The 25,956-nt window shown below is 36.2% G+C and overlaps 1 protein-coding gene across 3 annotated transcripts in view; it reads left to right on the top strand.

Moving 5' to 3' along the window:
• Window positions 1-25,956, top strand: part of LRP1B (LDL receptor related protein 1B) — a 1,824,397-nt gene that overhangs the window by 1,014,898 nt on the left and 783,543 nt on the right. For all 3 annotated transcript variants that reach the window (XM_070241833.1, XM_023622537.2, XM_023622536.2), the window contains 3 exons: window positions 17,567-17,789; window positions 21,105-21,276; window positions 24,749-24,892. In XM_070241833.1, the coding sequence (XP_070097934.1) occupies window positions 17,567-17,789; window positions 21,105-21,276; window positions 24,749-24,892 (539 nt within the window). The remainder of the gene's footprint in view (window positions 1-17,566; window positions 17,790-21,104; window positions 21,277-24,748; window positions 24,893-25,956) is intronic.

Here is a 25,956-nt window from a genome sequence, read left to right as displayed (position 1 = left end):
AACGCATTACCTTAAGCTTGCTCATTTGAACATCATATGCTCATTTTATGCCAAGTTTTAGCCTTTTGAGACTTTCCTACAGTTTATGCACATTGTTTTGGCATTTCATTACTCTTTTAGCAAAAGTTTAGTATGATTTGCTAACTTGAAGATTTTAGTATGCTGTTTCTTGCCAATTATTTATACCAAATGTAAAATAAGAATTGTCCTGGAATGGATCTATAGAGATTTTTCTCTTACATTTCATCCAGAGAAGTGTTCATTTATCTTCTTTCAGTTGTCATTACTAAATCATATCTTTATTCCTACAAAAAAGGTAAGTACTTTTCAACATAGGACTTCACAAATGTCTTTATGAAAATCTTAACTATATTACATCTATTGGTGGCCTTTTATTTGAAAAGTGCACTTGTATTTTCTCAAAGAGCTCTCAACATATTCAGTTCATAGCTAGTTTCTAGAGAAGCTGTGAGAGATCATGAGAACCTTGATAGCAGAGAGATGGTCCTTCTTCATCTTTTATCACCAGTACCTCGCAATGTGCTTGCACATTACTAGAGCTCAGCAAGTGTTTGTTCCACTAAAATTGTACTGTGCCACTTAGCAGCATCTCACTTTTTCTTTTGTAGCCTGAAGTTTTCAATTAGAATGGAGTTCATTAGCTTGTTTAGTCTGGAAGTGACGCTCACCAAGTATATCTACTCACACCCCTCCCTACCACCAAAAGCAGAGTCCTTTTGGCAAGCATTATTCTTCCAGAAAACAGATACTGTAACTTGAAATTCATGTATATAAAATGACCTCTATCTCCTAACATCATCCCCAACTCTCAATTAAAAAGAAAGAGAGCATCATATGAAATGAGAAGTGTGAAACAGAGGAAGGAAGGAAATGTGTTCATGTGGAGTATCTTCTTCATACTAAACACTACATCTCATTTAATTCATCAAAACGCATTCTGATTCGGGTATTATTTTTCTAATTTTACGATGAAGAAGCTGGGGCCCAGAATTTAAGGAATTTCCTCAGAATCACAGTTACTTAGAATCAGAGTTGAAAGTGAAACTCAGGTTAACCTAATTGTATCTTTTTTGTGTACCATCCTATATCAAACCTGACAATAGTGCAAGCCTGACACATACGGCATGTAACAAATGGATGCTCAATAGATATTTGTCAAATAAAAGAATAAATGAATAATTGTCTCTGAGGTTCGTACTTCTGCATTTGCTACCACCTTTCTTCAAAGAGTTGTTGTAAACTGCAACATCAAAGCTAATCAGAATCAGCATACCATTTATTTTTAAGACAGAACAATCATGTTATAAAACCAAAATAATATTAAAGAGCGAGAGGCCAGTCATGAAGCTGGAATCAAAACTATGCAATTAAGGGTCTAGAGAGAACAGAAGCAGGCACTAAGAAACAAAATCAGAAAGATTTTAACTACTCAAGACTAGGAATACCAGATAACAGAGTTTAGAATTTCAGATCAGGCACTGAAGCCAACTCAACAGGTCAAGGCATGAGAGACAAATGTCTGGCAGGGAGAGATATGCCTGGAATCCCCAAAGTCTTGGTCTCACCCCCTCTATTGTTGGTGGCTTGATCAATTTCTGTGTACCCAATCTGTTTGCTTTCCACTGGAGCTTTATATCCTGAATGTGAGCTGACCATGATTTCAAAAGAGTAAGCTCTGTTTAGCTTATAGGGTATATTAAAGAAATCTATTTCTGTCAAGCTACTTGCTTGTGGCACTGGACAAATATCAGTTGCGTATTTTAAGGTGAAAATTTGGACTTAATGATATTGACCGGGTACTTAAAACATTGGAAGTGATTTATATTTAACCTTTAGGATTATTCAATCAAGATTATAGTCTTTGTTTTCAAGTTGCTTACAATCTAATGCTGGATTCCAAGAAATTTAGGTAGGATACCTCATGAGATCACCTTTCACAAATAGCTTTACAAATTCTTTATAAAATGAATTTGTCTGAATTCCATACTCTAACTTTAACCAGTTAACTTTAATGATTATACTCTAGTCAGCATTTATGTGCATACTGGTGTAGGTTCTAACTGAAATGGAGAGATCTGTCTTCAAAAAGCTGTTCATAACTAGTGATTAAAAGAGAGGGAGGGAGAAATGAAGGAAGGAAGGGGAACAAACTCGGATTACAGATTTTTAGAGCATCATTATTTGCACAGTTATATGGTGTGCTCAAATATAAAAAAAGCTCATGAGTCTGTCATACTCACTTTCAGTTAGCAATTTTGAAGCACTTTACATATGAGTGCTATCATTTCTATTTACACACATAGGAAAAGCGATGAATAATGTGCTCGCATCAATTAACCTTTCACAATCGCTCAGCACATTAGAGCTTTACCTACAGTTATTTCAATGGTCCAAATACTCCAGCAGAAACTCAAAAGTGCAATGCTGTTGTTGCTGTCATTTGTTTATCAGACACAGAAAATATCCTATACACTAGAGCAACAACGGACTCCTTTTCCCAAAGCCTATACTTTCTAATTGGAAAAGCAAGCTAGGAAGTCTAAATACTATTTTTGATATTTGTGAATGATAGTTAAAATTCAATATAATTCGAAAGATAAGAATTTGTGGATTTATAAGCATATAACACTATACGGGAGAACAGGGAAATATCAGGAGGAAATTGAGCGCAGCACATTTCCATAAAATGAAGAGACCTGGAGTTTTAAACCAAAGCCTGTAATTACTTATCTGTATGATTCTGGACAAAGCACCTTATCTCTCTAAGTATCTATTATAATTTAATAATCCTACTCTCCTAGGTGGAGAAAAGATAGTTTCATCTTGGAGTACAGAGGTCAACGTTGGCTCAGAGTTTATTTTCCTTTGGTACAATTTACCGCTGCATTTTGAATTTTAGGGGTTTTTTTATTGATAGCATCACTCGAAGTAAATCTTTGTTTGCCATTTCTAAATTCTGGTTAGCATACCCACTACTTAAGATAATAGATTAAAAGTGATCTTAACACATTCTCTGTAAGAAGTTTAAGGTCATATATGAGCAAAGGGAGAACACTTCTTTGTTTATGATTGCTTCATTCCTCTTCTCTCTCTTTCCCTCTCTCACTCTACCTCTGTCTGTCTCCATCTCTATCTCTATCTCCTGACAAGCTTTTTCTTTTGCACACATACATGCCTCAAACATAGCTAACTAAAGCCCTGACTTTATATGTTCGTTCAAGCTGGAAATTAATACTACTAGCTTTCTGTTTAATTTTTTAATGAAAAATTATTTTCCATAATTTAAAAAATCTAAGTCAGAGAAGCTGATTAACTCAGTGTAACCAATTTACTGAGTGCCCCACAGCTAGGTGGTCACCACTGGTCTAGTAATCTAGGGAAAGGAAGCAGGAGTAGGAGGTAATATACAGGAAACTGGGCTTCAGGAGCTAAATCCTGTAGGAGAAGGGCCTCTTCCGTGAGAAAAAAAAAATCATGAAATGGATAGATATTCTAAACTGAATTTCCTAACCATAGCATTCTGTATTTTACAAAGAATAGCAATGCCAGAAACTGCTCATTAGGTTCATGATGGATAACACAATTTATTTAGAATATCTTGGTTACCATTAGGCCGTGAAGACTAACTTAGCTCACTAGATCACTACCTTATTTTCATTCAACTTCAGAATTTTCATCTTTCTTTTAGAAATGTTTGGATACACTTTTCACCTCACAATTTAACTTCAAAAGAGGTAAAATCCTATTATAATGACTATCTAAGAATAGTTATTTAGATAATTAACCTTATGGAATATATATATTTTTTGAAACAGGTTGACTGGCAAATGGAAATTGCATACATTTCTAATGGCTTGATTGCTTTTATTTATAATAAAATATGAACTTTGTTCTTTTCCTTGTGCTGTTTCCTGTGGCAAAACAAAGTAAAGGTTGAAAGCATTTTTAAAGAAATTACAGATGTTGTATTTTGAAACTTCTGAATTTTTTGAGAATATTGATCAAAATCATTGATTGACTACATCAAACTAAAGAGCTTCTGCATAACAAAGGAAACTGTCAACAAAATGACAAAACAATCTGCCGTTTGGGAGACTTTTTCAGTTGTGAATGTTAGAAAACCCCATTTAAATCAGTTTAAGCAAAAAAAAAGGAGAAATTTAATGGCTCAGATTACTAAATAAAACAATCAGTGCTGACTTTGGAATAGCTGGATTTAGGGATTCAAAATCTGTCCCCCAGGACCTGTGCTTTCTCCGTGTAGTGTGCTGAACAAATCTGGTTTACTGCTGTGCTAATCACCAGCTAGCTGAACTATCAATATCTTCAGGGAAACCTTGGTTCTGCTCTTAAACTTTTCAACTGATGAGATCAAGCCCACCTATATTATGGAGAATATTCTCCTTAATTTAAAGTCAGCTGATCATAGATGTTAATCACATAGGCAAAACATCTTCATAGTAATGCCTAGGTTACTGTTTGATTGAATAACTGGAGTCTATACCTTGCTAAGTTGACATGGTAAATCTGAACATTATAGGGACTGACATTAGAAGAAAAATGACATGAAGATTGATCAACAAATGATAACCTAAGACCTATCTAGGAAAAATTTTAATACAGGTATGATTCAACAATCTGCTCTCTTTGAAAAAACTACTGGCTTCCATGTAAGAAACTGCTAAGTTGGGACTAGATTGCCATTATTGAATAGCATACTGTTTTTAATTCTTTGACTATTGACACCAACAAGAGCTTGTTGGAAGATGCTGCTTCTATCCATTAACAATCTGCCGAGCTACCCTACCTAACCATATCTCAGTGTTCATAAATTGTAAAGCACATTTATCATCAATGATCTTACTTCCTATTCCCTCTAGAGGTGCAGGCTAGATGCATTAGAATTCTGTGGTGTGTTTCCAGTAAGTGCTAAATTAATATTTCTGGAAAGAAAGGAAGAATAGAGGGGGAAGGGAGAACTGAATAAAAAAAATTTTCAATATTTTGCCGTTGACGAAAATAATCCATAACCAATCTATAAATGAAAGTTTGGGAGAGTTTATTCTGAGCTGAAATCTGAGGACCATGGCCCGGGGCCCTTCTTCCCAAAGGAAGAAAGGGTACCAAAGAAGTGGGGTGCACAGAGTAGTTACATACCCCCAGAGAGGATGTTTCACATATGATTGAAATGTCCCTTTTACACTAGTTGCGAGACTGCTCTGTCGGCACAGCGATTGATGGAAACAGCAGGTAAGTCTGCTGTCTTGGTGAACACAGCAGGGTGGCAGGTCTGCTGTCTTGAGCTGGGTGGTCAAAGGTGAGCACAGCAATCAGTTCCTAGCCTAAGGAAAGATGCTTACCCCCAAGGAAATGCCTATGTGGGGGGAAGTTGCACCTTTATCTTAAGGTCATTTGTTCTTGCCATAGTAAGTGTTTTAAAGCAGATATGCAATGCCTGCTCAATGGCCATGTCAGGCCCTTTTGGAAAAAAAAAAAGCAAAGCCAGGCTGACTTAGGTTTATATCAAATGGCTTCCTCATATACTCCAATATATCCTATTGCTTGCCATTTGTATTTGTCAGCCATTATTAATAATGTTATAGTGAATACCTTAGTACATGTGTTGTCTCTTATTTGTGAAGATGCGTCTTCAAGATAAATATCTGGAACAAAGATTGCTGGATCAAAGCGTAACTGAGTATTTAATTTTTTTGGATAATGTTCAAATGCCCATCACAGTGCTTGTAGGAATTAGAGATTTCATCAAACACCCCAGTTGATTATTGTGCACAATAAAGGTTGAGAATGATTGTTTTAGGGCATGGATATTTACCTTTTTGAGTATTAACCCTCTTATCAAAAAGAAATACACCTATAGGAATACATATTTTCTGGCATACCTGCCAATTTGTACAGCCCTACACAATTGGTTGTTGATGGAACCCCTGAAGCTCATCCTGGTCAAGAAACCTTGGTCTAGAAGCATCTCCCAATTTCAAAATAATTGTTTTCTCAGGGGCCAGCCTCGTGGCATAGTGGTTAAATTCAGCACATTCCGCTTCAGTGGCCTGGGTTTGCACGTTTGGATCCTGGGTGTGGACCTCCAACACTCATCAGCCACGCTGTGGCGATGACCCACATATAAAGTGGTGGAAGATTGGCACAGATGTTAGTTCAGGACTCATCTTCCTCAGCAAAACAACAACAACAAAAACCCAAAATTGAAAACTTGTCAACTGAGTGAGGACAGTTGTTTCCCTTCACTAACTTCATTTGGCCACTGCAGTCTTAACTATACTTAGCCTAAGCTTGATCCTGCATTTCTTCTTGAAACTAAACCAAGAAATTTGGATAATGTCACTTATGAAGAAGTTGTTGCTCTACAGGACTTTTGACTTATTTTTTTCTAAGTCTGTCTGCCCTTCACAGCTAGGAAAGTGAACACCAGACGAAGAAATTATCTTTTACAGTGTGATTTTATCTATGTTAGTATATGATTTTATCATCATTGCAATATTATCATTGCAATCTATCCCAAACTGAGATGTGCACACGTTTAAACAATAACTCATATACAAGAAACCCATGCTGTAGTTAAAGTTTCATTTTTCTATGCACTGTTTTTTCCTCCATTTAGGAGGAATTTAAAATAGAAATTGACAGTTCAGCTAACTGGTAATTAGCATAGCAGTGAACCGGATTTGTTCAGCAATCACAACTTCATGGATACTTACCTTAGTTGCTTCTGAGACAGCCGCCTATGTTATTTCAGCCCAGAAAAATGTGTTTATAAGCCAATAGGACTTCCTTAGGTGTGGAAATTAGGTTATACATCTCTGCATATCTCAGAGAGCAACTTTTTGACATCTAATATATTACAGCAAATATTCTACTGTTCCACATGAATCAAGTATATTGAGCATGAGTTTTTGAGTACTGACATCCTGCAAACTGACCCCTGAAGGAGTCTTAAGATAGCATTGCCCTTGGTCATGAAAAGTAATATGCCCAAACTGTACAATCTATTCTTCATATTAAATGGAATAAACCTTGAGATCTTACAAGACAGGTAGACGTCCTGGGAAAAATCTAAAGGCACAATATAGTCAAGAAATGTATTTTATGAAAGTTATTATACTAGAATGCTGCTCTCTACTCATCCTTGTCCCCACTCAATTAACTATTAAGTCCTGTTGACTCAGTCCCCAAAATAGTTCTTGAATCTTCCTCATCTTTCCCATTTTTACCCCCTGTACTAATGCATAACTACCAAATGAGTATTTCCTTACTGATAGCCTGAACCTTTTAGGAATATATCCAAGTGCTGTTATAATCTGCTATCTGTTGTTAAATAAAAAGGATGTTGAGGAGATGCCATTACAAACGTGGGGCCAGCCCAATGGCATAGAGGTTAAGTGTGCACATTCCACTTCGGTGGTCCAGGGTTCACCGGTTCGGATCCCAGGTGCAGACATGGCACTGCTCAGCAAGCCATGCTGTGGTAGGTATCCCACGTATAAAGTAGAGGAAGATGGGCACAGATGTGAGCTCAGGGACAGTCTTCCTTAGCAAAAAGAGGGGTATTCGCAGCAAATGTTAGCTCAGGGCTAATCTTCCTCCTAAAAAATAAAAAAGGAAAATTGGTCAGACACAGGAACACCAAATCTTACCCTGAACTAAGCACTACTCCAGACAAGATCTCCAAAGGGAGCCATGTCCAAAAAGGACAATGCAATCAAACTGAGGCAAAGCAATAATTTATTAGTGGCCAGTAATTTGGGTCCAAAGTAGAATTGCAGTGAGCTATGCTGGACAATGTGGAAAACTCATTTATTTTCCTGTGCTAGAATGCCCTTATACACAGTTTTTGCCCCTTTAACCTAATTTCAAGTCTGAGTTTTAGATTTTACTATCCAATATGAGGAAGTGAGTTCAGGGTGTGCATATATATATCTCTATATACATGGTATGTATATATGTAGGATATATATATATCTTACAAGACAGGTAGACATCCTGAGAAAAATCTGAATATACGTATATTCAGATAATATGTGTATATATAATATACATATATACATATACATATATATACTTAGAGAGAGAGAGATGGTGGTTGTTTCATGCAAGTAAAATATAGAAGGGTGTTATAAGAAAAATATAGAATGTCATAAAGTTATATCAGGCAGACCTAATTGATATAGGAAAGCAGCAAAAGTCTTTCATGGGGATTGACATTTAAGTTGAAAACTAAAGGCAAGATTGGAATTTCATGACTGAAATTAATTTCCAGATAAAGGGACAGGATATGTGAAGTGCAGAAAGGAAGAAACAAGTGGCTTGTTTACAGAATTGAAAGACAGCCAATGTATGAGAAGTGGGGAAGAATCCCACTAGATGAAGCTGGAGAAATAGGCAGAGACCAGATCATGCTCATCATTGTTGCTGATGTTAAGAATATGAGGTTTTATTCTGATTGCTAGCAGTAGCTATAGGAGAGTTTTGTAATACATAACCTATTTTTCATTTTAATAAGATCCTTTCGGCTACTATGAGGAAAATGGTTTAAAAGGAGCAAGAAACACAGATGAGGTGTAAGTCTCCAGGCAAGAGATGATGGTGACTTGGTTTAGGAACAAAAAACCGAGGAGATTGATATATGGATTTGAGATATACTTTGAAGATAGAATTGGCAGAATGTACTGATGCATTAGATGTAGAGGATAAAGCAGAAAGTATGAAGAGTGAATGCCTGTTTTCTGGGAACCATTGGGTAGAAGGAGGTACTATTTGCCAAAGTTGGGAAAAATGAAGGAATAAGTTTGGTAAGAAAGAGCAAGAATTTTTGTGTGTGTGTGTGAGGAAGACTGTCACTGAGCTAACATCTGTGTCAGTCTTCCTCTACTTTATGTGGGATGCCGTCACAGTGTGTCTTTGACGAGAGGCATTAGGTCTGCGCCCAGGATCCACACCTGCAAACCCAAGGCCGCTGAAGCAGAGCACCATGAAAACTTAGCCACTATGCCACCTGGCTGGCCTCAGAAAGAGGCCATATCTAATACTAGTTATGTTGAATTTGAGATGCCTAAGATAATTTAAGAACAAGTACCAAAAAGACAACTGTATTTATGAGTTAGAAGCTCAGAAGACAGGTTAGAATATGAGTTATTGTAATATTAATGAAAGTCATGGAAACATTCAAGATTTTCTTTGAAAGAATTTAGAGATTCCAAGACTGAACCTGGGAAACTCCAATGTTAGAATCCTGGACATAATACAAAAAGAGGAGTTGGAAAACAATTACTGAGAAAAAGCAGTCAGGTAGGAAGAAAACCAAGAAAGCACTAGGAGAAAGAAAAGTCAAGAAAAGGAAGGTATTGACTTGTTCTGATGCTACAGAGAGGTCAATAAAATGAGAGCTGAGAAAGGTTTAGTTACACGAAAATAATTGGCAAACTCTGTAAGTAAAAAAAAGAGGAGTGGTGGGGTTGGAGGATATATGAGTGTGGAATAAAGATTGATTGAGGGGAAAAATGAAGTCAGCTTGTGTGAATAATTCTTTGGCGAAGGTTCGATGTGAATGGAGCATGGAGAGAAAGGGCAATAAATGGAGACTGGTTTGAGGTTAAGAGAACAGTTTTATTTGTTTCAGGATGATAAGTGGTAGAGCAAGTTTATGTGCTGAAGGTGAGATTCAGTAGAATTGGAGAGGTTGAAAATGCAAAAGAAAGGAGGAATTGTTGAAGACCAGTTTCAGAGAAGGAGATGGGATGAATATATATTTTTTGCCTTGTATTTTGGCCTAAACAGACAGGAGGATGCTTCCTTCTACATTACAAGAGCAGAAGGTGGGAAATAATTGATGCTGATGTAGTTAGGTTTTACCTGGGGCTATAAGAAAACAAATGAGTTGCCTTTTGATGTGCTCTAACTTCTCTATGCAGTAAAAGGCGAGACAGTCCTCTGAGAGTGGAGTAGGGTGGAATGGAGTGAATTAGAGTGCTGGGGACAGTGGAGAAGAAATGAGAAAGGAAAGTTGAAGGTTGGCTGATGGAAAGAAAATGGAGAGGATCAATGGGGACAAAGTCTCAATGAAGTCAATGAGTAGCTACACTGAGAGTCTGCAAGTAGCAAGACAGATAGTAAACATACAGTCAGATGGAAGAATGAAATGTCCTTTGTGTGTATGTGAAGGAGAGGGATATCTCTTTTGGTGGAGGTATAATTTCTGGTGATAACAAACAACGTACTGTTCATCCCCATGGAAATTTGTAGTTGAAGTGTACTGGAAATATAAGGCCATCGGCAGAGAGGAGATAAAGAAAATAAAGGAGAAAGCTGTGGATCTGTTATCCTGTAGATAGTAGAATTACTGAGTTCTCTGGTTTGGAGTAGTGAGCAAGACAAAAAACTCTGTGCTGAATCTTAAATGAAAATAATGAGACACAAGAATCAGAAGGTTGGTAGATGATTCTTCAAGGATGGGTACTGTCAGTGATAGCCTGTTTTTGAGACCTTCAAAAAGCAGGCAATGTTACAAGATAAGAGGAAAGTAATATTCTGGAATTAGTATTGAAGAGAGCACTGATTTTTCATCTACCCCTGGGGTTCTTGCTAGGAGCCCACATTTTCAGTGATGGCTGAGAAAGGATGATCTCAGGAGATACTAAGTTTCTATAAAGGCAGAAAAGTAGAAGGAACACTCAGAGAACAGTCTTGCAATACAGGGAGTTAGTGATCATGGAGTAGGAGTTTCAGAGGGTGGATCAGAAGGGAAACGGAAAGAAAAGCCAAAGAAACTAATTTCATTAAAATAATACAAAGACGAGTCAGAGACAGTGTTGGGGTGAGTTGGGGATTGAAATAGGCTGTATTTGAGTTTGTGAGAGAGTTTAGCCAGCTTAGATTAGGGAAGAACATTTGGAAATCTGTGGCTTAAGTAATATACTGGGTTTAAAGAAATGAAGAAAGATGATTTTTTTTAAAAACTTGCTGTTCATTATTAATATCTTCTCCTTTGTGTTTTTCTGGGAGATTGCAGAAAATATTTCAGATGCTTTCTATGCCAAATTGATAATTTTTTTTAAATTTGACCCAGTGCAAAGATAGGGTTATATCAGGGTTACATGTGGAAATTATAAAATGATTGCTTTATGTATAATTAACATGTCCATATAAAATATTTCCTAAAGTAGTCTGATTTTTGATTGTTCAAAATCTTCAGAACAAGAATTAGCTGAATCTTAAAATATAGCATTAGACAATGTAGTTGTTTACTCACGGCGCTTTAGCTTCCAAGTACAGAAGCCCGCTGAAGCTGGCTCAAATGTATAACCATTTCCCAAGAGGATATGGAAAATCTCATGTGTTCATATAACTAAGGACAGGAAGTAGCAATGGACTCCCTGGGGCCTGGTGAATGCCTTGCTCAAGGACTACATGGCTCTTTTCATCCCATCTCTCTGTCTCATGGCTCTCCCACTTCTGCATACGTGCTCCAGTATTCCTCCTCTCTCAGCCACCCCCGCCTCCAATCTGCTCATCTTACTCATGTTAGCACAGCTGCCCACTAGGTGAGCTCCACCATTTTGGTTTAGATTACTTATTTTTATTTTTATTTATTTTATTTTTGCAGGGAAAGATTTGCCCTGAGCTAACATCTGCTGCCAATCTTTCCTCTTTTCTTTTTTCCTCCCCAAAACCCCAGTACATAGTGGTATATCCTGGTTGTAAGTCATTCTAGTTCTTCTATGTGAGCTGCCACCACACCATGGCTACTGACAGACAGGTGGTTTGGTTCTATAACTGGGAAGTGAAGCTGGGCTGCCACAGCAGTGAATGCCAAACTGTAACCACTAGGCTATCAGGGCTGGTTCTGGTTTAGATTATTGAGAGAAAGGGTCCTAGTGATTCAGCTCAGTCTATTATATGGTTTCACTTGTGTCACATGTTCCTCCTTGGTCTAATTACCTGTAAACAGGAAGGAGAGGGATGACATTGGCACATAGGGCTGCCCAAGTCAGCGACACTAACTGGGTGGGGCAGGTTTAGGTAAATAAGGATGTTGAATCAGCCAGACTGACTGCCATATCCAATACATGTACACTTCTGGAGAAATCATTAGTGGGGATGTTTCCAGAATATAGAGTAGCTAGCTCAGAACAAGAGTCTGCATGTCAAGTTTAATTTCTATGTGTTTATGTATGAACTGAGAACCAAGTTCAAGAGAGATTTTTCAAACAATGAAAGCAAAAACTCCAAACAAGTAAAAATCAATAAATAACTGTCTTGAACAGTCTTGACTAGGCAGAGAAAATAGTTTAATTGTTTATCATTCACATCCCTCAAGTAGCAGGAGCTAATAGAATTTGAATTTAAACCTCTTACTCCAAAGACTCATTACTCTTTCAGATTTGCAATTGCATTTTAGAATTGCAAAGCTAAATATTTAATATTCCTACTTTAATTCTAAGTATACTTTAATTACTCTATATACTATGGAAAATTGCTTTCTTGTTCAATTTTTGTACATACAATGGAAGAGAAAGTTTTATTACTATTGATGCTATTTGGATAACACAATTATTTTAAAAATAAGACTGAAAAATGAAATTCCTAACATAATCCTTGCCGAGGAATATATATATTTTTCTAAAATGTAAAGAAATGCAGTTATCTACATTAACATGTGATTAATAAACATGAAGAGTTTGCTAGGCTTATTCAGAACAATTTTTTTTTTTTAAATCTGGCACTATATGGGCCCCTAGGTTTATGTCTTAATCCCCTCTCATCTACTCCCTAAACAAACTCTTGTTATATAGCATCATTTTTAATCAGTTAAAATGAATGGTAAGTAATTTCATTGTGAGAACTCTGAAAATTTCTAAATTCCATCATTAATCTATAACCAAAGTGTTAGGGGTAAGAATGGTGACACAAAACCAGGGTTGACTACCAAGTTGAAGGATGTGGACAGGACACTGATGTGTGTAAATTCCCCTTTGTCTTTTTGAACAAATTACGGAAGCACAGAAGTATCATTTAAAAATGGATATCACTGGCAAAAGCCTTATTTTTATCAGTTAAAGGAAAAAAAATACATGTTTTAAGATGTCAGTATGGGTAACGATTGCTTTGCTTGAAAGTGTAGGGATGATTGAAGCCATAAACTTGTGAGCACAGTGCTCTGTCACTGTCTGTGAGTGCTCCTTTTGTGACTGTTGATTTATGTCAGGCAAGTTTGCCAACAATACTCAAAGTTTCTTACTATCTTCAACTGTATAAAATTTAAACATCTATAGTAAAACAGGGCTACTCATATAATCAACAAAGATGTCAGATAAAATCAGTTTCCCATGTCTGATGAGATAAGGAAGTCAAAATGATAAACTCCTATTTATGCAGATGCTGAATTATAAGACTAATGGATTGGATGAAAAACTGAAAGTTTAAGAGAAATGTCCCTATCCTTTATGAACTAATAGTTAAACATATCTTAGAAATGGAGAGAGCAGTTAGAATATTGTTTTATTTTAAAATTGGTGTTAGAAGGACATTCAAAAAATAAGTGAAGAACAAAAGAATAACAGTCTCAATTTAATTTCTCCTTTCTGCTAGAGAATAAAAAATAATTGGTACCACAGGAAAGAACAGGGAGAGAAGAAATGTCAATATTGCAATGCTGAGGGAAGGGGGCATAGAACAGATTTGAGAATGATCTCCAGCATCCACCATGAGTTCAACAGGCAGAGTACTATCCTAGGGGCCCTGCTGTACTAGAAGCAGCACAAGATACTCGGCTCCTGGTGGGAGGAGATGCTGAAAGGGTGGCAGAGATCCCTCGAAGTGAAGAGAGCTAAGTGTTCAGAAAATACTGAATAAGATGGAATAAATGAGATTCCAAACCACCATCTGTGCTGCTTCTTATGGAATTTCTGGGGTAAATCACAGTCTTACCCATGGTTTCTAAGCCCTAGGCGCAAGAACAATAAAGTACAAAACTATTGCACTTCAGTTCAAAAGGCATCATAATATAATTATGAGAAAAACAAGGCACACTCAAAATAGGGATATTCTTTACGACAACTTATGTTTACCTTTTAGAAATGGTAACACCATGAACAACAAAGGAAGGCTGAAGAACCGCTCAGGACTAAAGGAGTCTAGAGAGAAAAGACAATTAAATGCAATTGGACTGGATTCTGAAAAAAAGGAATTTTCACTACATAGAACATTACTGGCCAAGAGGCAAAATTTGAATAAAAACTATATATTGTATCAGTATTAAAAGTGTTGATTTTGATAGGTCTATTGAGATTATGGAAGAAAATGTCCTTGTACTTAGGAGATGCAGGCTGCAGTATTTGGGTATAAAGTATCCATCATGATGTCTGCAATTTACTGTCAGATGGTTCAGACGGTACATGAAATAACCAGAGGGACAAAAGATGAACAACTGATAAGTACAGGTGAGGAATATAGAGATTTATTCTACTATTCTTACAACTTTCCTTAAGTTCGAAATTATTTCCAAATAATGAGATAAAAGCAAAACACATGACAGACATTCATGTTGTGACTTTGACCATGGCTGACTATGTGTAGTTTGAGCCTATTTCATCTGTAAATAGAAATAATCTGCACCTTCTATCTTAGAGGTAATTCTAAGGATCAATGAGATAATGGGGTTCACGTAGTACTATTTACTTTTTCTAAGATTTGGACAAATATTTTATAGAAAACAAAAGAATGATTTTTCAACCCAGCTACACTTATATCACAAATGAAGTTTAGTTAGATTTTAGATAAATTACAAACTTTAACTTTTGTTTATCAATTATGATACAACCATGCCTCAATTAAAGATTGCCCTGGGAATGAAGCTTTTCTTTGTAACAGTAGTAGGAAATTTTAACTAAAATTAAACAATGCTAAAACTAGCAAACAAAGAAATATCTATATAATCATGTGACTATGGGTACTGAACTGCTTACAGTTTTATGGTCTTAGTACTATTATCCTGGAGGACATTTCCATTTCTTGCATTTCAATTATAAGTGAACAGAGCTCATCGTAGTAAGTATTCTGAGGTCTTCAGGGGTTCAACTTAGTGTAAAGAACAACTTTTACATCTCCACTGGGCATTAGTTATTCTGCCATGTGCTGGAGGGACAATGACAGATTCTTCAGTTTCCTCTAGCTCAGTGCCACTTCACATACCCAAAGGCCTCCTGTTCTTCTGATTTTACACTTCCATTAAAACAGTAAAATTTTGATGAATCATATACTTAGATTTTTTTATACTTTGGCTGAGACTTATTCGGATAGAGAGTTACTTCAACCAGTTTTATTATGACCTGGAACAAATATGAGAATCACTTGCATCATTCCTGCAATAGTAGGTCAATATCACTGAAAATCTTCTTGGAAGAATAATTTATATTTTCCTGACCCTTTTCATCATCACCTGGTTCACTCTTCCTGCATAACTAAACTTTTCAAACAGAAGTGCCAAAAATTACTAGTATTTTAACAAATACCAAATTCAATGGCATGTTCTTAATCTATGTTCTTTTTTATTTTGTGAGGTGAATGACCTAGCCAGCCATCCCAGTCCTTTATCCTGGAACTTTTCTCCTTCAGACTTCTAAGAGAGTCTGTGTTTTATCCTTGACCATAACCTCTGATCATATTTGGTCTTCTTTTTCCAACAGCATGCCTCCATGGTTCTTGTCTGGCACTCCTTTTTTTCCTTTTGAGATCACATCTCATTAAATCCTCTCAAGATGGCTTCAGGGAAGTCTCCATCTGCAGACTCATCTTTCCTCTTCCATACCATGTAGATAGTTTCAATCACCTGCTTCATCTGTCTATACATAGTCTGTGCATATCACACTACACGTAGTATGTCAGAGCCTCCAACTCTCTACACCCAAAGCCAAGCTACCTGCACACCAGCATCTCTTCAGCTCTGTGAAGTGAACCAGTCAGAAAAGAAAACTTAAAAAGGGAGACGTTTTGGTATGGGGTGAGAAAGAGAGCTGCCCACAACAGGAATAGTGGGCAATGTTCTACAGTTAGAGTAATTTAACTTGGAATAGCTATGAACAAATGGATTTACAAGTGAAGAAAGAGGAGATGCAAGATGGGAGAGAGAGAAAGGGAGTGCGTTCGAGAGAGAGTCCATACAAGAGAGCAAGCATGAGCTAGCAGGGGAGCAGAGGTTTGAGCGTTTAGCATGACAATAAAGCATAGCACCATATACTGTTTTATTTATTCTTCATTCAAATAGAAAGCTCTTCACCTGACAAGAAGTTACTTGAAAACTAATTTTTAATTTGTGATAAATTGATCTTTCAAAAACATTTGGGGAAATATATACTCATAATAAGATCTGGCTTGCACTATCACAGAACAGTATGCATTAATGTTTAATAATTACTCAAAGCCTCCCACAGCAGAAAGAGCTAAATTATAATTTAAATAATACGTTTTAGCTTGAAAGATAACCCATACTGTTAGATAAAACAAGGACATTGGGAAAAGTAACTAAAAACTAATTCACTAAGTTTGTAAAATCAAATACTCTATACTCTAGGTAATATTAGTATTGCTCCGTCACTGTAAATTGGATTATTCTTGCCATCGCATTTAAGTCAAGGCAAGATGGTCTTCTATTTACAAATGTAATTTAGTCTCATGAGCAGGTAATCTTGTTAAAATGCTGTCAGGTTAATTGAAATTGATTTGTATTTACTAAACATAGTGAATGCTAATCAAATATTAGACACCAAAGTTTTGGAGGTATTGAAACCTTTGAGCGTTAGTGCTTCATGGAAGAATTTCTTGTCTCTGGGTCAACATTGGTTTTCAGACTTTTCTTCAAAATATATAAAGAGAAAATGAGGAGAGATTGCCTGCATTTCCTATATGAAGTTTTGTGATGTGGGAATATTTGGGAGAATTTGGCATTGGTTTTAGAGGGATCATGTATGTTTTATTTCCATTGCTATACACAGCATATTTGCATTTCCATTTGCTTAATTCCATTCCAGGTTTGCTATTCCCTACCACTCATAGCGTTACTGAGCTCCACATAATAGCTTTTATAGGAGACAGACATTACCAGGAAATTTGAAAAGCAGGTTGAAGATAAAGCTTGATAACTCACGTACCCTGGCCTGGTGACTTGGCTCGCTTCCGAAGCTTATACCAAATGGGCTACAGGCATTTTCTGTGGTGCATGTGTTATCAGCTCTATGAAGCTTAAAGAAACACTTCCCTGATACAAAAATAAACCCACCATAATGATTCGTTTTGGGGAAATTTTACAGTTGTTGGTTAACCTGCTCCCTTATGCCCTGCAATATTCATTAGCAGATTTCTCTGTTTATGAGTGATGTTATATGGAAATGGTTATGGGAAGCTAACAGATGTAACCACTGAAATAAATTAGAATGAAAAGTTCTGTTTTTTACAGATGGTTCTATTGAATATGCCTTTTTCCCTCCCTCTACTTTAACATTTCGTTTTCTTTCAACAGAAAACTTTTCTTTACTGACTATGGGAATGTAGCCAAAGTGGAGCGATGTGACATGGATGGGATGAACAGAACAAGGATAATTGATTCAAAGACGGAGCAGCCAGCTGCGCTGGCACTAGACCTAGTCAACAAACTGGTTTACTGGGTGGATCTTTACTTGGACTATGTGGAAGTAGTGGACTATCAAGGAAAGAACAGACATACTATCATTCAAGGCAGACAAGTAAGTACAATTTTGTTAGAAAATGCTGCTAAGGTAATAAAATAAATGGTATTATACTAGGAAGAATTTCATTGTAACCTGAAATTACAATGTTGCAGATTTCTTATGAAGTCAGGCTACCATGGATCATAAAAACTGTGATGTATTTCCTATACAGGAGAATGTTGTTTTCACAGTGCATTCCATAATATTGGAGATGCCTCTCCCTCCCTTCTTCTCTCTATTAACAAAAAGGCACACAAAAGAAAAACCAATGAAAATAAAAATAAAACAATAAAAATGCTGTACTAGTAAGCAAAGAAAGTATTAACATAGGACAGATGCTATGACCTACTTATTAAGAACTAGTTTAAATAGATCATTCGTAAGGAACTGACCATCATCTGTCCCATGTGGCATTGGAGATATTTTGCTAACAAAAGCAAATGCCTGCTTACAAAAGTATCATTATTATTTTAATAGGTTGAATTAAATTTTTCCTTCTGATGTATTCAAGTACTTTCTAAAATGAGAATTCTGTCAAAGTCACCAAGGTCAAAAAATTTTTCCATTGTATATAGGTTTTCCCTTGCTGCATTACAAGTTTTTGCAGATAACACTCAGTAAACACCTAAAGGAGATCTTTAAGTGGAAATAAGCCCTAATCGTTGGTGCACCTTTTTAATTTAAATTTTACCTCACTGGTTGTACTAATTTCATTTGAGATTCTTATTCTACGGAGCTGAAATATGTGAATCTCTTTGCTTTCTTTTGCAATACAAGGCGAGAATATTCTGTAATGCTCCCTTAAAGTTACTTTTCCATTCTAATCAGCTTTTAACAATGAATTTCTTTCCCCTTCCTTGGCAGATAAACAAATGCACTAATCTGGGTGGTTAAAAAAATCAAAGTGTTCAATATTAGAGGTGAGGCCAGTTATTTCTTTGTCACTTTCAACTATCTTAAAAACCTTGATGTTTTTGGGCAAGCCTTCGGTATGACCTTTAGAAGACCTGATCTCTAAAATGGTTATGGTGGACCTTCTTTTTACCTACGTGCAATTAAAATTTTAAACTTTGAAACAAGGATAAGGAATTCAAATGATTTTCCCATGTCTACTTTAAAAAGGTTTAATGTCTGAAGTTTTTAATTATCCATTTTTTTCATTTCTATTGCCTGTGTTTTACTGGTTCCCTAAACATATGCTTAGTCTACCACTAAGTAATCCAACATAGATAAATTTTTTGAAGTATTTGGGTTGTAGGCAGAATGGTCTATCCACCACTCCCAGCTCCTCCCACCTCTGCTGTGGGTAATTAGCAGAGCAGGCAACAATGTACTTGCTTTACTGGAACAGCCCCTTCTGAAGGAAGGCAGAGAGGCAGTGAGTACAATTTGATCTTTCCTGTGTGAACATGTTTTCTACCCTGACCAATTTCCCCCTCTGTAGCTGTGCTTTCTCTCCTGGGGTGTGGATTGGCAGTTATGTAGAATGCAATGTGTGTGTGCCACAACCACACACTCCCAGACAGATGACCCCAAACTTTGAACGAAGCATACCTGAGATTAATGGTAATGGAAGAGTTCATCTTGCTTGTAATTTTTATAGCAAAAAAGTATTGCCCAAGTCAAAATTGGGCCCCAGGTATATTCAGTGAATATGATGTCAGCTATGTGGAAAGTGATGCTAGTAAATACGTGCGTGCCCACTCTCTCTTTCCCTCTCTCTCTCTCTCACACACACACACCTACTGCGGAGTAATAACACAAATATAGAAAAAGATTATTTGGGGTTTCACATGGAATGATTCTCTCCATTAATTCCTATCTTTCATTTCTAGCCTAGACATGTAGAAATGAGATATGATCCAAAAACAACATGCAAAAGCCAGTCTTCTTTTAGTCACGTCTCATGTGAGAGGACCAGAAGGAGTAATGATGAGTCACATATGCTAGGAAGATAACAAATCAAATACTTTAGCTTAAAGTACGGAATTGATGAGATTTCTTACTCAAAATAGAAAATTTTGTAGTGTTGTTGTCTAAAAATTTTTACAGGGCCTGGCCCAGTGGCGTAGTGGTTAAGTTCATATGCTTTGCTTCAGCAGCTTGGGGTTCATGGGTTCAGATCCTGGGTGTGGACCTACACACCACTCATCAAGCCATGCTGTAGCAGTGTCCCCCATACAAAATAGAGGAAGATTGGCACAGATGCTAGCTCAGTAACAATCTTCCTCAACAAAAAGAAGAAGATTGGCAACAAGAGTTAGCTCAGGGCCAATTTTCCTCACACACACACACAAAAAATGTTTTTTACAGTTAAGCCATACATACTTTCTAAAATTCTCTTAACTACAAATCTATACTAAAAGTGCACTAAAAGTGCAATATAATGCCAAAGAATAATGTCAAATGCTTTTTCATCAAAAACTTTACAGCAAATCAATTGTCAGCACCACTGTGTCCTGGACCAGAACCATTTTAAATTGAGTATAACGCAAAGAATACGCAGAGGCAATGGGCCTAGTTTGTGCCCTGGTATGAGAAAAATCAGTATACTCATTCTTCCTCTGCTTTGCTGGAAGGCTTTCATGACTTTAAGATGTCTGTTCCTCCCCACAATTCCCAAGACCTCTGCCAAGGAGGAGAGTTACATTGTTAGAGTGTCGTGGACAGCAATTAACAGTGTTATTCTCAAAGCAAATAGCATTATTTCCATTATGAATAGGCTTTAGAAAGAATTTAATTTCTGAGTAAAATGCTGACATTTTATTTACAATTATTCCAAATATGTGATTTCATTATTTATTTTCCATTCCGGGGCAAGTATGCATCTAAATGTAACCTGTGATTTAAAAAAAAAATGGGATTTTGAACTTATAAAACAAATATTCAAAGGTGCTTTCTCAGTCAGTCCTTTCACAGGCAGCTATGCTTTCACAGATTCTATATATCCATGACTATGGGAACAAGCAGCCCATAAAAATATTTCTAATTTTATATAACAGTGCTATAAGCATATTATTAAATATGCTTGAAAGTTTGGTTCTCACTCGCCTTTGATAAGTAGCTACTGAACATGTTTTCTTAATGATATGTGAATAAAATTCTCTTCCATACATTTGGAACTGCTGTATACACCACTGCATAATGTTTTCTTCTCAGGGAAAATTTTTAAATTAGTGAAATGTTGAATTCTTTGAGAGAAAATAAATGATAATATGCTTCTGACTCTCCTACTATGGGAATTTTCCACAGTGGTAAATAGCAATCGATTTTTCCTTTCAAGTTGAAAGCAGCATAATTAAAAATCATAGTTATTGCCCCTCTTTATAGGTCAGACATCTTTATGGTATAACCGTGTTTGAAGACTATTTGTATGCAACCAATTCTGATAACTTCAATATCATAAGGATAAACCGGTTTAATGGCACTGATATTCATTCATTAATTAAAATGGAAAATCCTCGAGGAATACGAATCTATCAAAAAAGAATTCAACCAACAGGTAAGACACAAGACTTCTTTATAACCTTCATAATGGTGGACTGAATGGGGATATGGTCCTTGTGCCTTTGTATGGTGTTAAAGTAGGTGAGTCATAAATTCTCTGTTTTGATAGCAAAAGTGTACATGCCTGCTTGATAAAATGGAATAGAGTTCCCTTCACAAGTCTAAATGACAAATTGTTCAGTTCCTAGTGAATTGTTTCTACAACCATAGAATTGAAATGATGGCTAGATTTAGATTCAAGAAGGAGCTTTCAAACATGATGTATGGAGACAGGAAACCCAGATGCTATAGATTTATTTTTTTGTATCATTTTGGAGACAAATTTCAAATCAGGTGACTTTCTTGTAGTATCTGTCTCATTTCTATTGCAGTCACTGAGGTCTCTTGACTTAACATCCTAATTGTTTTTTAATACACATTAATTAAAAAATAATTTTTAATGGGAAGGCTGCAATGTGTCTAAGTATTTCTTAAAAATGCAAATTAATTACTTTGCAAACTAGATTATGATGCTTGTTCATCAATACTGTTTAGGCTCAATCATATGTAGAATGATTAACGTACAACAATCACCACCCAAGATTTCCATTGTCTTTTTGTGCTTCAAATTAAAACTAATTTAGAATTATCTAAACATTAACATAGATTCAGTTGAGGTAATGTATTGTCACACATATGTTTACAGTAAATTCAAATTTGGAATTCTGTAGATAACCTTAGAGTTTGATATTAGGGTTTATTCATTTGCCGATTAGTCATTGACCATTTACTATGTGCCCGGAGCTATTCTGCATATACTGGGAATACAGCAGTGATTAAAACAGACAAAAATATTCTTGCCTTAATGAGATTTACTTCCTAGTAAAGAAGACATAATAAAAAAGACAAATAAATTATTATATTAGAAGATAGTAAATGATACAGAGAAAAATAAAGCAGATGGAGGGATAAGGAATGTCAAGGATGGGGGTAGTTTGCAATTTTATTTTATATTGAGTGATCAGAGGAAGCCCCATTGAACAGATAAAATTGAATGAAGACTTGAAGTAATTGAAGGAGAGAGGTATGTATAAACATGGCAAGTAGAGAGATGAGCAAGGACAAAGATTATCGGGAAGAGTGTGCTTAGATTTTCAAGAAGGAGCAAGGAGACCCATGTGTCTGGAGCAGAGTAAACAAGGGGAAGAGAGGAAGTTACGGTGGAGAAATGAAAGAGGATCATAACACATAGGGCCCTGCAGACAATTGTAAAAACTTTTGCTTATACTTTTAGTGATATGAGGAGTCCTTAGGAAGCGTTAAGCAAAGGCATCTCATGATCTGACTGGCTTTTTAAGGAATCAGTATGCCTATCGTGTTGTCAATAGGCTGTAGGGGACTAGGGCGGAAGGTTAGAGAAAGTAGTGGGTTAGAACAAGATGGTAGCTGTGAAGGTGGTGAGAAGTAGTTAGATTCAGGATATATTTGAAGGTAGAGCCAATAGGATTCCTTGATGGATTAGACGTGACATGTAAATAAAAAAAAGAGTCAAGGATGGGTTCAATGTTTTGGGCTGAACAAGTGGGATAATTGAGTTAGCTATTTTTGAGATTGAGGAAACTAAGTATGGAGCAGATTTGGGGGCAAAGAAAAGAAGTATAATTTTCACATATTATTTCAAATGTCTGTCATAAATTCAGGTGGAGATAGCAAGGAGACATTTGAATATGCAAGTCTGGATTTCAAGGGTAGTCCAGGCTGAGATGGCAGGAGTCATTGGCATATAGACGACATTTAAAGCTATGAAAATAGACCTGATCACCAAGGAAGTAACTATAGATGGAGAAGAAAAGAGTTCCAAATAATGGACACGGGGACACTCCAACAATAAGTCAAAATGAATAGGAGGAACTGAAAGAGGAGAATGAGAAGAAGCTTGTTAAATCCAATTGGCTATTGGATTTAGCAGCAAGGAGCTCAAAGGGATCTGACAAGAGCAATTTTGCGGTGAAGTGAATGTCTGGATACAACGGGTCTGAGAGACAGGAAGGAAAGGAATTGTAGAAATGAGCATAGGTAAATTTGAGAAGTGCTGATGTAAGATGGAGCAGGGAAACGAGCAGCTAATTGAAGGACTGCTGTGGGAATTAAGGTTAAAGAAGGACTGTTTTTCCAAGATGCAGAAATAATAGCACATTTATATGCTGATGCAGAAATAATGGAACATTTGTATGCTGATGGGCGGGATCCAATGGAGAGAGCAAAAGTATTGATGAACGTGAGAAAGTAGAGTGTTGCTCAGTAGGTGAGAGGAGATGTGATCTAGTATACAAATGGGGTGAGATTGGAAAATAAAAGCAACTCTCTTGGTGGGAAAAAATAGTAAAAGCATTTCACTCATCTTTTTATTTAGAGAATGAGGAATACAAAAAGAATATGGCAGAAATTTTTAAAGTATAGCAATTCTATTATTAAAGGAAAATTGCCATGTTATTCATCACAATTTTAAGTGCTAATTGAAACGAAATAGAACTACCATAATACATAAAATTACTGACATTAGTCCTACAACAGTGTTTTTTCTTTGACCTATCTTTTGTTTTCTCATCCTCTCCATATGGCACTTTTCCTATTTTGTTTTTTCCTTTCTCTAACTTGTACACTCATGAAATATCCTTCAAATCCTCAATCGCCACATGCAAACTCAGCCTCCTCCTTTTCGCAATTACAGTCACACAACCACAAAATTCATTTTGTGGCTGGATCTCAAAATGGTAATAGACTCAAAATTGAAAAAAAAAAATTTGTCTCAGCACATCTCAATAAAAATAATCACTAAATCACATTTCTTCCAGGTTAAGTACCCATATAATGGATTATTTCAAAACAAATCCTTTCTTTCCTTAACTACCTAACCTGGGATATTTTTATAGTATCTTTTTATATTTGGAAGAAATGTGTATTTTAAAAATAATGCTGCAAGTATGTACCAAAAAAATCACATTTAGGGCCGGTCCTGTGGCGTAGTAGTCGAGTTTGCACACTCTGCTTTGGTGGCTCAGGGTACATGGGTTCGGATCCTGGGCGCAGACCTCTGCACTGCTCATCAAGCTGTGCTATGGCCAGCATCCCACAAACTAAATAGGGGAAGATTGGCATGATGTTAGCTCAGGGCCAATCTTCCTCAAAAAAAAAAAAAATCATGTTACTTTTATTTTGCTTACATGTAAGCAGTTTAAATTAATAAAAAAATATTTTCTCTCTCAGAATTGTTTTTTAAAAGCAGCCTTAGGAGGATTTTGACAAATCTCTTCCTCTTCTTCTATGGAGTTTAAACTCTTTTCCAATTAACCATGGTACTAAATAGTTGGGTATATAGATTTTTCTACGATTCCCTCTTCTTGCACTGTAAAAATTTCAACATACTGATGCACATAATTATCTTGTCTTTGGAGAATTTCAAGCGTGCTGTTTTTTATTTGTTGTAGTCAGAAGCCATGCGTGTGAAGTGGATCCATATGGAATGCCAGGGGGATGTGCACACATCTGTCTGCTCAGCAGCAGTTACAAAACACGGACCTGTCGCTGCAGGACTGGCTTCAACTTGGGAAGTGATGGCAGGTCATGCAAAAGTATGTTGTGAAAATCAAACATTTTGCCAGCAGCTAGCTTCAGAATAGGGTTTTTAGTATTAATTAGTAACATCAACATCAATATTAGGGAGTGAAATTCAGTTCATTATTCAATTTTCCAGGTAACTGGAGCTATACTAATTAAATATCAATCTCTTTAGCAATTTTAATGAAAATCTTTCTAATAGCTAGATGTATCTTTGTTTTATTTTTAAAGTATTCTAGAATAATTTAATTGTTCTCTACTTAAATAAACTAAAAAATACTATTTATAAATGACTTTTGTAAGTTTAAAATTTTGCACAAAAATTAGTTAAGATCTTTCTTTGGGGGCTTCATAATAACATATAGTAGAATCGCCCCTGTAGAAATGGTGTCCATGTGGAGGCTGTTGGCCTTTAAATGTCCCTGAAATGCCATGATTTTTAAAGCTATGATGCCTACATTTTACAGTGTCCATTATATCTCCATTTTGTCATAGTGGTAGCTTTTTATTTCTGTCAGTGCTCCCTCTCTGGTCACTATTCTGCCATCTCTTCTACTTTCTTGTCAGATGCTTGCTGAGAACTATGAAATGAGGCCACTAAATCTGTTATAATTTTCAGTATAAATGGTTAGAATTAATAGTATGCATACTTTAAATTTGAGAACCCAAGAGGATCAACTGTTACAAAATATATGCATTTTAGTATTTTATTTCCATTTCTAACTTTGTATTAAATGTTGGGAATGTAAAGATACCAGGTCTCATGTTCAAGAGGTCCTCTGAATAATTGAGAATACTGTGTCAGAAGCCTCAAGAAATGAGAAGTTGTGTGTATGTGGATACATGTCTGTGTAACTAGCCTTTAAACTGGTCTAGTTGCCACTTGAGAAGTGATGGCACGTCGTGCAAAAATATAATCATACACATTTATACATACATGTGTGCATACATACCCACAATTGGGAGAGAAAGCATAAGATCAGAGTTGCATAAGCTTCAATCATTCCTAATGTAGTGTATCAGTCTGGGTACATTTATATTAAGAGAAACAATTGTAGCTATTATAAGAAGAAAGGAT

The sequence above is a fragment of the Equus caballus genome, chromosome 18 (assembly GCF_041296265.1).
Source record: "Equus caballus isolate H_3958 breed thoroughbred chromosome 18, TB-T2T, whole genome shotgun sequence".
Classification (NCBI taxonomy): Eukaryota; Metazoa; Chordata; class Mammalia; order Perissodactyla; family Equidae; genus Equus; species Equus caballus.
Note: the sequence above shows the minus strand (reverse complement) of the source record. Positions and strands in the feature narration are given on the sequence as shown.